The sequence below is a fragment of the Heloderma suspectum genome, chromosome 1 (genome assembly GCF_057233095.1).
Source record: "Heloderma suspectum isolate Gila_16-S chromosome 1, 16-S_ref, whole genome shotgun sequence".
In the NCBI taxonomy this organism is placed as follows: domain Eukaryota; kingdom Metazoa; phylum Chordata; class Lepidosauria; order Squamata; family Helodermatidae; genus Heloderma; species Heloderma suspectum.
In genome coordinates, this window is record NC_139458.1 from 78,700,219 (window position 1) to 78,713,320 (window position 13,102).

Sequence of the window (13,102 nt, forward strand, 5' to 3'; positions counted from 1 at the left end):
CTCAAACTTTAGTAACATTTAGTCAATGTTACTAAACTTTAAAAGTCTGGGAAATAAAAAGGGTCTTATCCTGGTGCCTAAAACTCATCAGGCTGTATGTTAGGTGAGCAACTCTGGGGATAGCTTTCCAAAAGTCAGGGCATTTCCACAGAGAAACATACCCTAGTTGCCACCCATCTAATCTCTGGCAGTGGAAGCACCCAGAGAAGAACTTCTGATAATTAACTGAGAGGTACGTGGGAGCAATTTGTTCTTTAGATACCCTTAACGTATTCCTGCACATTTTGTCCTTTAGGCGCCTTCTTCCAATCAGTTTTGGAGGGAACTTCAGGATTTAAAGGAGGCATTATGCTCTAGTATAGGACTTTGAAAGCCAACTCACTGGTTGATTGTGGCTAAATATTTAGCTTTCTCTTCTGTTATCCCTTTTTACAAAAAGGAAGAGGACCATGGGATGAGGCAGCAGCCTTAGGTTTCAATGCTCAGCTGGGTGGTAGCCCTTGGTCTTGGTGCAATTCCTCCTCACTTACACCTTTTCATCACACAGGAAAATGTGCTTGTTTTCTCTCATCTAGGAACCACTGGAGAAATCTGGCTATTTGCTGAAAATGGGTAACCAGGTGAAGGCATGGAAGAGGCGATGGTTTGTTTTGAGAAATGGACAGCTCATGTATTATAAGTCCCCGGTGAGTTCCTAGTAAACATTTGTATTCCCAACTACCTTCATTCTTAAGCCATTTCTAATATTTTCTTTTTCATTTTCTATTGCAGTAATACTCCAGAATGAAAATATCCCCTCCAAAAAAGCTACTCTTCTACTAAAGTACCACCTACTAAAATTGGCCCTCACTAATTAAGTCTGATTGTTGATCAAATTAATGTATGTTTTCAGTCCCAATGTATTTATTAGTAAGTTTTTCATGTCATGTGCTTGCTGTGCTGTTAAAACAGCAACCCAACCATACATTTAGAAAGGGCTTTTCTCCCCTGGATGTTGTGTCCCATGTTCCGTTTGACCTTCTAATTGGTTTTATCTCTTGCATTGCCTTTCTCTCCCCAGAGTGATATTATATGCAAGCCCCAGGGGCAGGTTGAACTGAATTCTTCTTGTCAGATCATACGAGGTGAAGGATCTCAGACGTTCCAGGTGAGCATTGTTTCTTGACCTTTGCTTATTATTTTTGAACTCTAAAGTATGCAAATGGAGATTGACAGGAAGAGATTTTTTAAAACCGAGACAGCTTTCTCTGACATCATGATAGACCTGAATTGACTTTCTTGGACTTCATATGGTTTTGCCCTTCAGAAAAGATCAGGCAGATTAACTTCGTATGTAATTAGAAGATTTGAAACTTAATTCTGAATGTAAATTTAACTTTTAATGTTTGAAAAAGCTGTAAAATGTTTCACCTTTGATGCAGCCCACCTCTCTGAAATCTTCGAGTGTTTTTGCACTTAGTTCTGTACAAAAGAAAGAAATCTAATTTTTATATTTCTGCAGAAATGTAAAGATTACAGCATTTGTACTGTCCAAATTGATTAGATACCTGTTCACATCACACAACGTTTGGTAACTATCAGTCATACATAGCAAAGGTTAAAGCATAGGCAGGGAACCTGTGACATTCCAAATGTTGTTGGACTCCAACTCCCATTGCCCCCAGCTAGCATAGTGAATGGTTAGGGATGATGACCACCCCCTGGGTTAAAGCTTCTGCTTATGCCACCTTTTATTTCAGTCAAAATGCTATTGTTCAACATGTATAATATAAGCAGACTGCACATTTTCTGTGAAAAAGAATATTGAGGCTTTTCTGGTTAATCCAAAAACAAATGGTATTAGGAAGTGACCTAAATAGAATGGCCACACATTGTTTCCAACCTGGTTTTATATGTTTGAAAGGCATTAAATTCTGACCCCTGTATCGTAATAAACAATCCACTGGCAATTCATCATGTGATGCATCACCATTCCAATCTGTTGCTCACCAGTATCAATTGACTTTTTTTTTTATAAAGGAAGACATAGCCAAACCATTTCCTAGCATGTTGTATGTGTAGCTGACAAAGTGGATTAAAGGTCATCCTCTCTGTTACATTCTTAAAGCATGCTGGCTGAGGAATGCTGGAAGTTATATGTCTTTTTTCTGTCTAAAGGATTGTGCCTTAAGGGTTCTAGCAAATGTTTCCAGGAATTTAGGAGTTAATACATTTACTGCTTATAAAAAAATGTTAATGCCTTGCATTAGCAGCCTGTGACATTTCCTTCATCTTTAGCTCGTCACTGAAAAACGTACCTACTTCCTGACAGCTGACTCTCCTAATATCCTGGAAGAGTGGATTCGTGTCCTTCAAAACATCCTGAAGGTCCAGGTGACCAGTCCCACTGAAGTCTCTCTCAGGAGTGCCAAGCCCACTGTGAAAGGTTGGCTCACGAAGGTACTGCATAGCTGTACCTGATACAGCATGAGTTGTCCCTTAACAGCATGTTAAATAGGCTATGGGACAGCAGAGGTGGATTTTTTTTCAATACAATAAATAAAATACTTAAACCGAGTGCAAGGATATAATAATGATGGGCCTTTTAACAAACCCGTACAGTTTACTGTTGCAATAAATTACTTGTGATCATAACTGCTTGGTTAGGTTCACAAAAACCTTAGACTGGGATTCATGATCTTTTCTCTCAGGTTTAGGTTCTACAGTTGGGTTATCACTAAGCCAGTGTCTGGCCCATTTTGGAGGGGAGAATTCCTCCCTTCCAACAGCTACCATCTTCATTATTTTGCTGAGTATACTGAAGCAGCCTGAACCTAGCTCAAGCAAATAACAGGGTGAGGTCCTGGTGTCCACATGGACGAGGGCTACCCATGTAGGATTGGGAGCATTTTGACGTTCCCCTCCTTCCTATGTGATAGTTCGTTTACAAAAAGACAAAACCTTGGAGCAGCATTGCAGTAGAGCAATTTTATTTTTTAATTTAGACCCTGGTAGAGGTCTAGTTTAAATCTAGGTTTAGACTTATGGCCAAACACTGAGTTTGGCCATGAGTAGCAATATGGCCAAACTCAATGTTTGGCTCAATGGGGTCTCATACTAAGAAGGAATTTAAGTTAAAGAGTGTTTGTTTCATTGGGAACAGAGTACCTTTTATTTGTGCATCTTTAGTACTGTATTTTAAAACATAATAGTCCTAAGGAAGGATTTTGTCTGAGGAGGAGGAAAGATAACATATTATATATTTTTATATAACTTTGCGGAAGAATTAATGAATCCATGCAAATAAGCTGAGAGAATCTTTTCATTCTTACGCTTTTTCTGCAGGTGAAACACGGACACTCCAAGTTGGTTTGGTGTGCACTGCTTGGAAAAACATTTTACTATTATCGAAATCATGAAGACAAGGTATTTTTCTACGCTCTTGTATTCAGTATTTTTCTCATCTTCATATCAGCCCTGGCAAATTATCTTCTCACCCAATCTATTGCCTCTTCATTTTTATTACCATTTATTATTTATTTCTTCACACATGATACATTCACACTGTATTAAAGGTATTGCGAAAACGTGAAGGTACCAACGAGGTACCAATGTAAGCAGTCATAGGAATCTTTGGTTTCATAAAGGTATTTAGAGGTAGACCACACAATGGTGAAGGAGAGGACAGGGCTTTGGACTGTAAAATTCTTTGGGAGGCAAGACTGACAAATGCAAGATGACTTTATTATTTAAGCACAGATTTGTGGAATAGCCTTGATATAGATTCTGTATTGTAGAATAAGCTACATTTATGCTGTGTGACAGATTTGTCCTTGCCTAGGGATATTATGATATGAGATTTTTATTTAGCATGATTATAAATCAGCAGTAATATATCCCATGCCATATTCCAGGTACAAAATGTCACCTAGGAATTTGTAAGGTTACAATATCCCTGGTATTAACACACAGAGTTTTTAGAAATAGAGGACTCTGAGATTAGGCATATCTTTTCATCTTGTACTTCAAAATCTCAAGCAGTTTTTACATTTCATGATATAAGAGCATTGACGTAAGACCAGCTGTAAAGTGGTTGCAAGCAAAACACACTTTTAAACACTTTAAGTTCAGCGTTAGGATCACTGCGTTCATTTTCAAGATTTAAAGCATCTTACCCAATTACATTTTTGAGCTGGGAGCAAAATGGAGGAGAGGAGTCAATGTGGACCAGTGCCATTGTCCTTTTGAGGACAGATGTAGCATCCTGTGAGAACCAATGTTGGGTTCTGTGAGGACAGGTGGAATGTCCTGAAGTTCTTTTATTTTTTCTGTCATTTTTAAATGATTTCATTTGAATTACTGATGTATGTTTCCCGTACATTAAAATTTCTCTAAAAGTTATTAGTTTTTCTAAAGTTCTCAGCTATGTTTTTGGGAAGGAATATATTTATTTCAATAGTTGTCAGCTTTTCTGAGCCACATTTCTCTTCAAAACATGATTACATCTGCTTCTCTTTGCATGTTTGGTCTGCTTTTTACAATATTTCATGTCATTTGTGTCATAAGCTGAACATGAACAATTGTCCAGCAGTTATTCACCCTTTTCCCAACCTCTTTATCTGAAACACATTTTGTGTTTTCCTGAGTTTAGCTGGGAAAATATTCTACCTTGGTTTTCTCTTGTCAGCAAGCTTAGAGGCCAGTGAGAAGTTCAATCAAAAGTCACAGCATGTCAGCACAAATATTTCTGTTAGAATGCCTCTGTTAGAATCAAATTCATTCATTCTTCATACAGGAATATGTCAACATTTCATTGCTTCTTTATGAAAATCATAAGCTTACAAGAAAGATATACTTATGAGAAAAATGTGGAAGACCAAATAACTCTATTTTGGATGAATATTTGCACAGTAGCCTATTATGCAGGTTGGTGCAGGAATCTTGCAAGATGCAAAGACTTCTGGGCAAATACTTGTCACAATTATACAAGTGATGATCAACATTTTGGCAAGAGTGCGAGAAAAATCCAAAGGATAAAGTAGTACCACTATAGCGGATCACACTACAATACATATGCAATGGTTTAGGGTGGGTTTTGCCTGCAATCTAGTGAGGTTGGAGCAAGGAGCAATGTGGTCTTGGAGATGCAGCATAAGCTTAAGACTGTTTCTATTCCATAGCCAGACCAATTGGCCCTCCTGCTCTTCTTCTCTGGATATGCCAGTAAATCCTGCTGTGAGAGTAACATGTGGTGACACTTGTTCCATAGCTCACATACAAATTCACTAGGAATTGGTTATACTGGACTGAAGCTGGTAACCATTTGTCATAGATTCCAGCCATGAAGCCTATGCTAGTACCACTCATCACTTATATTGGATAGAATCAGTATACACCAACATTCTTGATATAATATGAATGCCTGGTAATAATACCATGCCTCTTTTTCTACTATGCCTGTTAACTTGTTCATTTTCTTTTCTCAGTGCCCCCTAGGCCATTTGCACTTGCGTGAATCAAAAGTGGAAGAAGTGGATCGCTCCTGTGATTCTGATGAGGATTATGAGGCTACTGGTGGGGGCTTCCTTTCTTCACATTGCACCCTGGTTCTTCACCCTCCGGAGCAGAGTCCTACCTACTTGCTCATTGGTACTAAACAGGAGAAGGTATTAAGGATGGACTGACTCGAAAGGAGCTTGGGGCACCAAATGCAGGGGGCTCTACATGTGGTAGCTAGCACAGAGAAGTGACTGGGTGTCAAACTAGACATTATGCTAACATAGTCGATGTTTTTCTTTATTTAATTACAGATGCCAATAGGAGCTTTTTTCCTCAGGCTAACTGCAGCACGGTGGGGGGATTTTCTTTGGGATTGTGGCTGGGGAGGGAAGGGTTAAATTTCCCCATGCACTGCTGTTCTGATAAAAATTGTTGGTGGGCACCTGTAATTAAATAAAGAAAAATGCTATCTATACATCTAGTATAACGTGTAGCTTGACCCTGAGCTTGTTGCTTGGTGGGCTTCCCTGTTTTGCTTCATCCGGCACTGCTCCCTATTTCCCCGTCCCAGTGACACATATTGCTGATATAAGAAATGAACTATACAAACCCCAAGTTCACAAGTGAAAGTCTGTTATCACAAACAGTTTTACAGATAAGGTGCGGAATGGCAGGTGTCTCCCTCCTGCTCTCCCCAGCTGTCTGCTCCTGCCGGCTGCTGCAGTTGCTGCCACCAACTATAGACTGGCCACTTTTCTGGCATGGGAGAAAAGGAGAATGGGGTTTGTTCTGTTTCTGCTGTCTATGTGCTGTGGCTATGAAGCATCAGCAGAAGAGGTGCACCAGACTCGTGGGCCTGATAGCATCCATGCATCGGCTGGGAGGGGTCACAGCTCAGTGGCGGAGCACCTGCTTTGCGTGCAGAAGCCGCTGCCATTCATTTTAGTCTATCAGTTTCTGTTGTTTAAAATCCGTCGTTTTAGATCTTTACACTGGTGCTGTTTTCTATTTGGGTTTTATAACATAGTTCTAAACTTTTAAAGTTTTATATTATGTTTTATCATGCTGTATTTGGGCGGCGCAGAAATGTAATAAGTAAATAAATAAAAGATGGCCCAATGGTCTGATTCTGTGTAAGACAGCTTTCTGTGTCCCTAATTATAATCTCCCTACAACTTTGAGGGAAGAAGTTCAGGCCACACACAACAAATAATGAACAAGTGCATCGTTATTATACAGAATACCGATTGTGTTGAAAGGCCCCTATGATTGTTCGAGGTTAAAAAAACAAATGACAGGAGCTACAAACAGTAGAAATTAGCTCTCTGTGTTTATCGGTGACGTCAGTTGAAATGTTACATCTGGATGCACACTTCATGTTTAATGTTCTGCAATTATTTAAGATTCCCAGCATCATTCAATCTTCTCTACCCTTTTATTTCAAGGATACGTGGTTGTACCACCTGACAGTGGCAGCAGGCAGCAGCAGCGCAAATGTAGGCACTGCCTGTGAGCAACTGATTGGGAAGCTACTGGATGCAGAAGGAGACCCAAGTAAGTAGAGAACAAAATGCTTTCCCTTAAGGGCAATGGTGGGCATCTTATTCATGGGTTTGAATCTAGCCAGATGTCCTCAGCATGCAAAGCAGTATACATCTGTAACGAAACAGAGACTGCCTTTGAGCCTGTAGGTATAAGAGCATTCTACCCAAGGATACAGATATCTCATTGAAGCCTGTGTTGGGATGATATGCTGGAAATAATTCAAGTAATAACCAGATTTCTAAGACTGCACAGCTGCTGTTATTTTCTTGACAGGACAACAAGGTCTTTGGGCAGGAGCAAGGATTTGACTGCTAAAAACTGGAAAAATCCAAAGTTACGATCAACTGATGATTGGTGCAGAAAAATCTGGCATGTGATGACTATATCAAAGTGATCAACCATCACAGTTGTACAGGCAGGACATCATGACACAATGTCCCAAATCCAAAGAAAGTTAGTCACTCTAAAGTCTCACTGCAAATTAATGGAATATAATTCATTCATTCATTCATTCATTCATTCATTTCATTTCTATACCACCCAATAGCCAAAGCTCTCTGGGAGGTTCACAAAAATTAAAACCAAAAAGCACACAGTAAAACAATATAAAATATAAAAGCATTAAAACCACAATATAAAAGCATTAAAACCACAATATAACCAGAATAAAACCTAGCAACAATGAAGAGATTTAAAATACAGATTTAAAACAGGAAAGCTAAAAGACTAGAAAACTAAAATGCTAAAATGCCTGGGAAAATAAAAAGCTCTTCACCTGGCGCTGGAAGGAATACAACGTAGATGCCAGGCCTCACTAGGGAGATCATTCCACAGCCAGGGTGCCACAGCAGAAAAGGCCCTCTTCCTAGTAGCAACCCGCCTCACCTCCTTTGGTAGGGGCTCATGGAGAAGGATGATCTTAAGGTCCGGGCAGGCACATATGGGAGGAGGCAATCCTTCAGATAACCTGGCCCCAAGCCGTTAAGGGCTTTGAATGTTAACACCAGCACTTTGAATCGGGCCCGGAAATGGACTGGCAGCCAGCGCAGCTGGAAAAGTACTGGTGTAATATGAGCTCGCAGGCCAGTCCCTGTTAACAATCTTGCTGCCCTGTTTTGGACTATCTCAAGTTTCTAGACCATTTTCAAAGGCAAGCCCACATATGATGCATTGCAGTAATCCAGACGAGAAATTATCAGAGCATGGATAACTGTAGCTAGGCTATGTCTGTCCAGATAAGGGCATAGTTGGTATACCAGCTTAAGCTGATAAAAGGTGCTCCATGCCACTGAGTTCACCTGTGCCTCAAGTGACAGTTCTGGGTCCAAGAGCACCCCCAAACTATGAACATGATCCCTTAGGGGGAGTGCAACCCCCTCCAGAACAGGTTGAATATCACCTATCCAGGCAGACGAACCACCCACTAACAGTATCTCCGTCTTGTCTGGACTGAGTTTCAGTTTATTGGCCCTCATCCAGTCCATTACCGTGCCCAGGCACTGATTCAGAACAGCCACTGCCTCACCTGGGTTTGATGAGAAAGAGAGGTAGAGCTGGGTGTCATCCGCATATTGATGGCACCTCAGCCCACACCTCCGAATAACCTCCCCCAGCAGTTTCATGTAGATGTTAAACAGCATGGGGGATAAAATAGAGCCCTGTGGAACCCCATGGCATAATTGCCATGGTGCAGAGCAATAATCCCCCAGCACCACCTTCTGGAATCGGCCATCCAAGTAGGAGCGGAACCACTGCAGTGCAGTGCCTCCAACTCCCAACCCAGACAAGCTATCCAGAAGGATACCATGGTCGATGGGATCGAAAGCCGCTGAGATGTCCAAGAGAATAAACAGAGTTGCACGCCACCCCCCCTCTCCCGGCAGAGGTTATCCCACAGGGAGACCAAGGCAATTTCCATTCCAAAACCAGGCCTGAAGCCCGATAGAAATGGATCTAGATAATCCGTTTCATTCAAGAGTGCCTGGAGCTGTCCTGCAACCACCCACTCAAGCAGCTTGCCCAGAAAGGGGATGTTGGCCACTGGCCTATAATTGTTAACGTCCTCCAGGTACAAGTTAGGCTTTTTCAAGAGTGGTCTGATTACTGCCTCTTTTAAAGAGGCCGGCACCACTCCTTCTCTCAAGGAGGAATTTACAACCTCCTGGACCCAGCTGGACATCCCCTCCTACTGGACCAGACAGTGCTCTGAATGCTTCTACCATTGGAACTGCATTAATCATGGTGTCCAATTCATGACAATTCTGAGCGACTTTATCTTCAAAGTGCCGTGCAAACTCGTCACAGTGTGCAACCGAGGGTTCCAAAGTCTCTCCCTGGCCCAGAATGTAACAGGCTGCGAACCACACAGAAAAGCTCCGCTGGATGACACTGAAAAGATACAATGATAGTGGAAAAGAACGGTCTCCTTGCCACCCTCACCACCACAGAGTAGGCTCAATAATGAGTTCTAACCTGTGTTCGGCATGAGTTTTCCTCCACCTGTGTTCTAGCTGTCTCCCCTCTTGCTTCATTGCCCTCAGCTCGAGTGTATACCAAGGAGCTGGCTGGGCGCTGCTCAGAGGGAGAGGGCGCTTGGGCACAATTGTGTCAACTGCCTGAGTCATCTCTACATTCCACAGAGAGACCTGGGCTTTGACAGGAGCACCAGCCACACCAGCAGGAAAATCCCCCAGAACCCTCTGGAATCCATCAGAATCCATTAGCCTCCAGGGATGGACCATTTTAATAGGTCTCCCACCCTTGCAGAGGGGAAAGGCTGCCAGCTGCCAAGAGTCTAAACCTCAGCAGGAAGTGATCTGACCATGACAAAGGGACAGATGTTAATTCCTCCACTTTCAGATCACCATCCTCCTGCCCAGTTGAGAAAACCAGATCAAGCATGTGTTCTTTTACATGTGTTGGGCCGATGACATGTTGGGACAGCCCCATGGTTGTCATGGTGGCTGTGAAATCCTGAGCCAACCCAGATACAGTGGCCTTGGCATGGAAGTTGAGATCCCCCAGGACCACCATCCTAGGGGTCCTCAACACCAAGTCCGAGACCACCTCTGTCAGTTCAGGCAGGGAGTCTGATGGGCAGTGGGGTAGGTGGTACACCAGCAGAATCCCTAATCTGTTCCGAGTACCCAACACAGGGTACAGACACTCAAGATCTGCACTCAAATGAGCAGAAAGCCTAGAGAGGGGGATCGAATTCCTACATGGTGGAATTTGTTGTTGTTGTTGTTCAGTCATTCAGTCGTGTCCGACTCTTCGTGACCCCATGGACCATAGCACGCCAGGCCTTCCTGTCCTGCGCTCTCTCCCGGAGTGTGCTCAAGTTCATATTCATTGCATCCGTGATGCTATCTAGCCATCTCATCCTCTGCTGTCCCCTTCTCCTTTTGCCTTCAGTCTTTCCCAGCATCAGGGTCTTTTCCAGAGAGTTTTCTCTTTGCATTAGGTGGCCAAAATATTTCATCTTCAGTATCTGTCCTTCCAATGAGCACTCAGGGTTGATTTCCTTTAGGATGGACTGCTTTGACCTCCTTGCAGTCTAGGGGACTCGAAAGAGTCTTCTCCAGCACCACAGTTCGAAAGCATCCATTCTTCGGCGCTCAGCCTTCCTTATAGTACAGCTCTCACAGCCATACCTTACTACTGGGAAAACCATAGCTTTTATTAGACGGACCTTTGTCGGCAAGGTGATGTCTCCGCTTCTTACTATGCTGTCTAGGTTTGCCATAGCTTTCCTCCCAAGGAGCAAGCGTCTTTTAATTTCATGGCTACAGTCACCGTCTGTGGTGATCTTGGAGCCCAAGAAAGTAAAATCTGTCACTGTTTCCATTTCTTCCCCTTCTATATGCCAGGAAGTGATGGGGCCAGATGCCATGATCTTAGTTTTTTGAATGTTGAGTTTCAAACCAGCTTTTGCACTCTCCTCTTTCACCCTCAACAAGAGGCTCTTGAGATCCTCTTCGCTTTCTGCCATTAGGGTGGTATCGTCTGCGTATCTGAGGTTGTTGATAATTCTCCCAGCAATCTTAATTCCGACCTCTGATTCATCCAACCCGGCATTTCTCATGATGTACTCTGCATATAAGTTAAATAAGCAGGGTGACGATATGCAGCCTTGTCGTACTCCTTTCCCAATTTTGAACCAATCGGTTGTTCCATGTCTGGTTCTTACTGTTGCTTCTTGACCCTCGTACAGGTTTCTCAGGAGACAGGTAAGGTGGTCTGGTACTCCCATCACTTTAAGAATTTGCCACAGTTTGTTGTGATCCACACAATCAAAGGCTTTAGCGTAGTCAATGAAGCAGAAATAGACGTTTTTCTGGAATTCTCTTGCTTTCTCCATGATGCAGCGAATGTTGGCGATTTGATCTCTAGTTCCTCTGCCTCTTCGAAACCCAGCTTGTACTTCCGGTACCATAATTATTGGTTAACCATAATATTATGGTGTTATAGTGCTATTACACTATAATACACTACTGCTAGTTTTTTTAATGTTGATAAAAACAAAGCATTGCTAAAATGGTTGTGGCCAGAAAGGCTTTGTTTTTATTAATTATTTAAAAATTAGCAGTAGCATATTATCGTGTAATAGCACTATGATACCATAATACATAGCATTATGGTGTTATAGCACTATGCCTGTCTTTCATTTAAAAAAATATATAGCCACAAAGGCATTTCATACTATTTAAAAAAAATTAACAGGATTATAAAATGGAACCTACTGCAAAAATAGCTAATTAATGTGTGCTGAGCCATCACAGATTTACCTGCCCGATACATCACTGCCCATGTCAAAACCTCGCTCTTTTTAAAAGACATGCCATTTTGCAACTGCATTCTGAAATGGGATAGTCCCAGGTGGGCTGTACCTTGTGCTTTTTCTAAATGAGCTGAGTGGCTCTAAGACCAAAGATGCTCGTGAGTTAGCGTGGTACTCTCAATATCTGATTCTTTGGCAAGAGTTTTAATGTTTCTTCGCAAGATTCTTTGTCTTGTGCAACATCTATCAAGGTTCCTGAGATTTTTCACAGATTTCTTCTGTCCACTCCTTCAGATTCTCCTTTGTGGAAACACCCTATGCTGTGTTACAGCAAGGATGGGCTGCAGACTTCCCTAACCACTCTGCCTTCAGAAGCACTACAGACAGAGGCCCTGAAACTCTTCAAGGTATTTAAAGAGACCATATGGCTGGTCCTCAGAATATCTATTCAAACATTTGGAAGGGGACCCATATCAAAGAAGGATCAAGGGGAGAGAAAAGAAGATACATTGACCCACTTCCCACACCATGGTGGCAAATTGTGGGCTATTTAAGTAACCCATGTTTTGCTGCCAAATGCCGCTGTGATGTGGAAACAGCCCCATTATTACCGCTGCATTCCTTTTGCCTGCTTTATAACCTAAGGTAGTATTATAAAAGAAATGATAAAAGAACCTTTTTTTCTCATGATGCTCAGTATAATAATTTCCTTCTTTTTCGGAGGTGAAAGGGAAAATTGAAAAGCATAATCACTCCTCTCTCCATTAACGTGCTTCTAATGTGTTCTCCATCTCCCCATTTCAGTCTTGCCAGCTGTTTATCAACGTCCCCGTGGAAGCGCCATCTATTGATTATCATGTGACACTAGCTCAGACGGCCCTACAGGTCTGCCTGACCCACAGTGAGCTACAGAATGAAATCTATTGTCAGTTAATTAAACAGACCAGCCGAGAGGCTCAGAATCACTCAGTCATCCAGGTGAATGTCCCTCTGCCTGTTCTGCCCTACAGTTCAAAGCACTGATTGTATGCTTAATTGCTGTCTTAGGGTGCAATCCTATGCATGACTGGCTGCGAAATGCTGGGAGTTGTAGGACTTCTTTCTGTCTAAACATGCATAGGATTGCATCCTTAGAGGATTTAATTGGGTGGTTCCAGACAAGGCTTTTATGTTGCCATTGCCCTGCCTCATTAATGGAATTTTATAGTGGGGTCCAGACGATGTCATTTTTTACTGATAACCCTCCTGTGCTTTTCCACTACTTTTGCCATATTTTTTTCTTACTGCAGCACATTTGTC

The 13,102-nt window shown here is 42.2% G+C and overlaps 1 protein-coding gene across 1 annotated transcript in view; it reads left to right on the plus strand.

Moving 5' to 3' along the window:
* PLEKHH1 (pleckstrin homology, MyTH4 and FERM domain containing H1) overlaps positions 1–13,102 on the plus strand; it is a 72,430-nt gene that overhangs the window by 41,282 nt on the left and 18,046 nt on the right. Inside the window, exons 13-20 of the mRNA XM_084848450.1 lie at positions 576–686; positions 1,061–1,147; positions 2,278–2,439; positions 3,325–3,405; positions 5,466–5,645; positions 6,924–7,032; positions 12,098–12,210; positions 12,608–12,781. Of these exons, the coding sequence (XP_084704576.1) occupies positions 576–686; positions 1,061–1,147; positions 2,278–2,439; positions 3,325–3,405; positions 5,466–5,645; positions 6,924–7,032; positions 12,098–12,210; positions 12,608–12,781 (1,017 nt within the window). The remainder of the gene's footprint in view (positions 1–575; positions 687–1,060; positions 1,148–2,277; positions 2,440–3,324; positions 3,406–5,465; positions 5,646–6,923; positions 7,033–12,097; positions 12,211–12,607; positions 12,782–13,102) is intronic.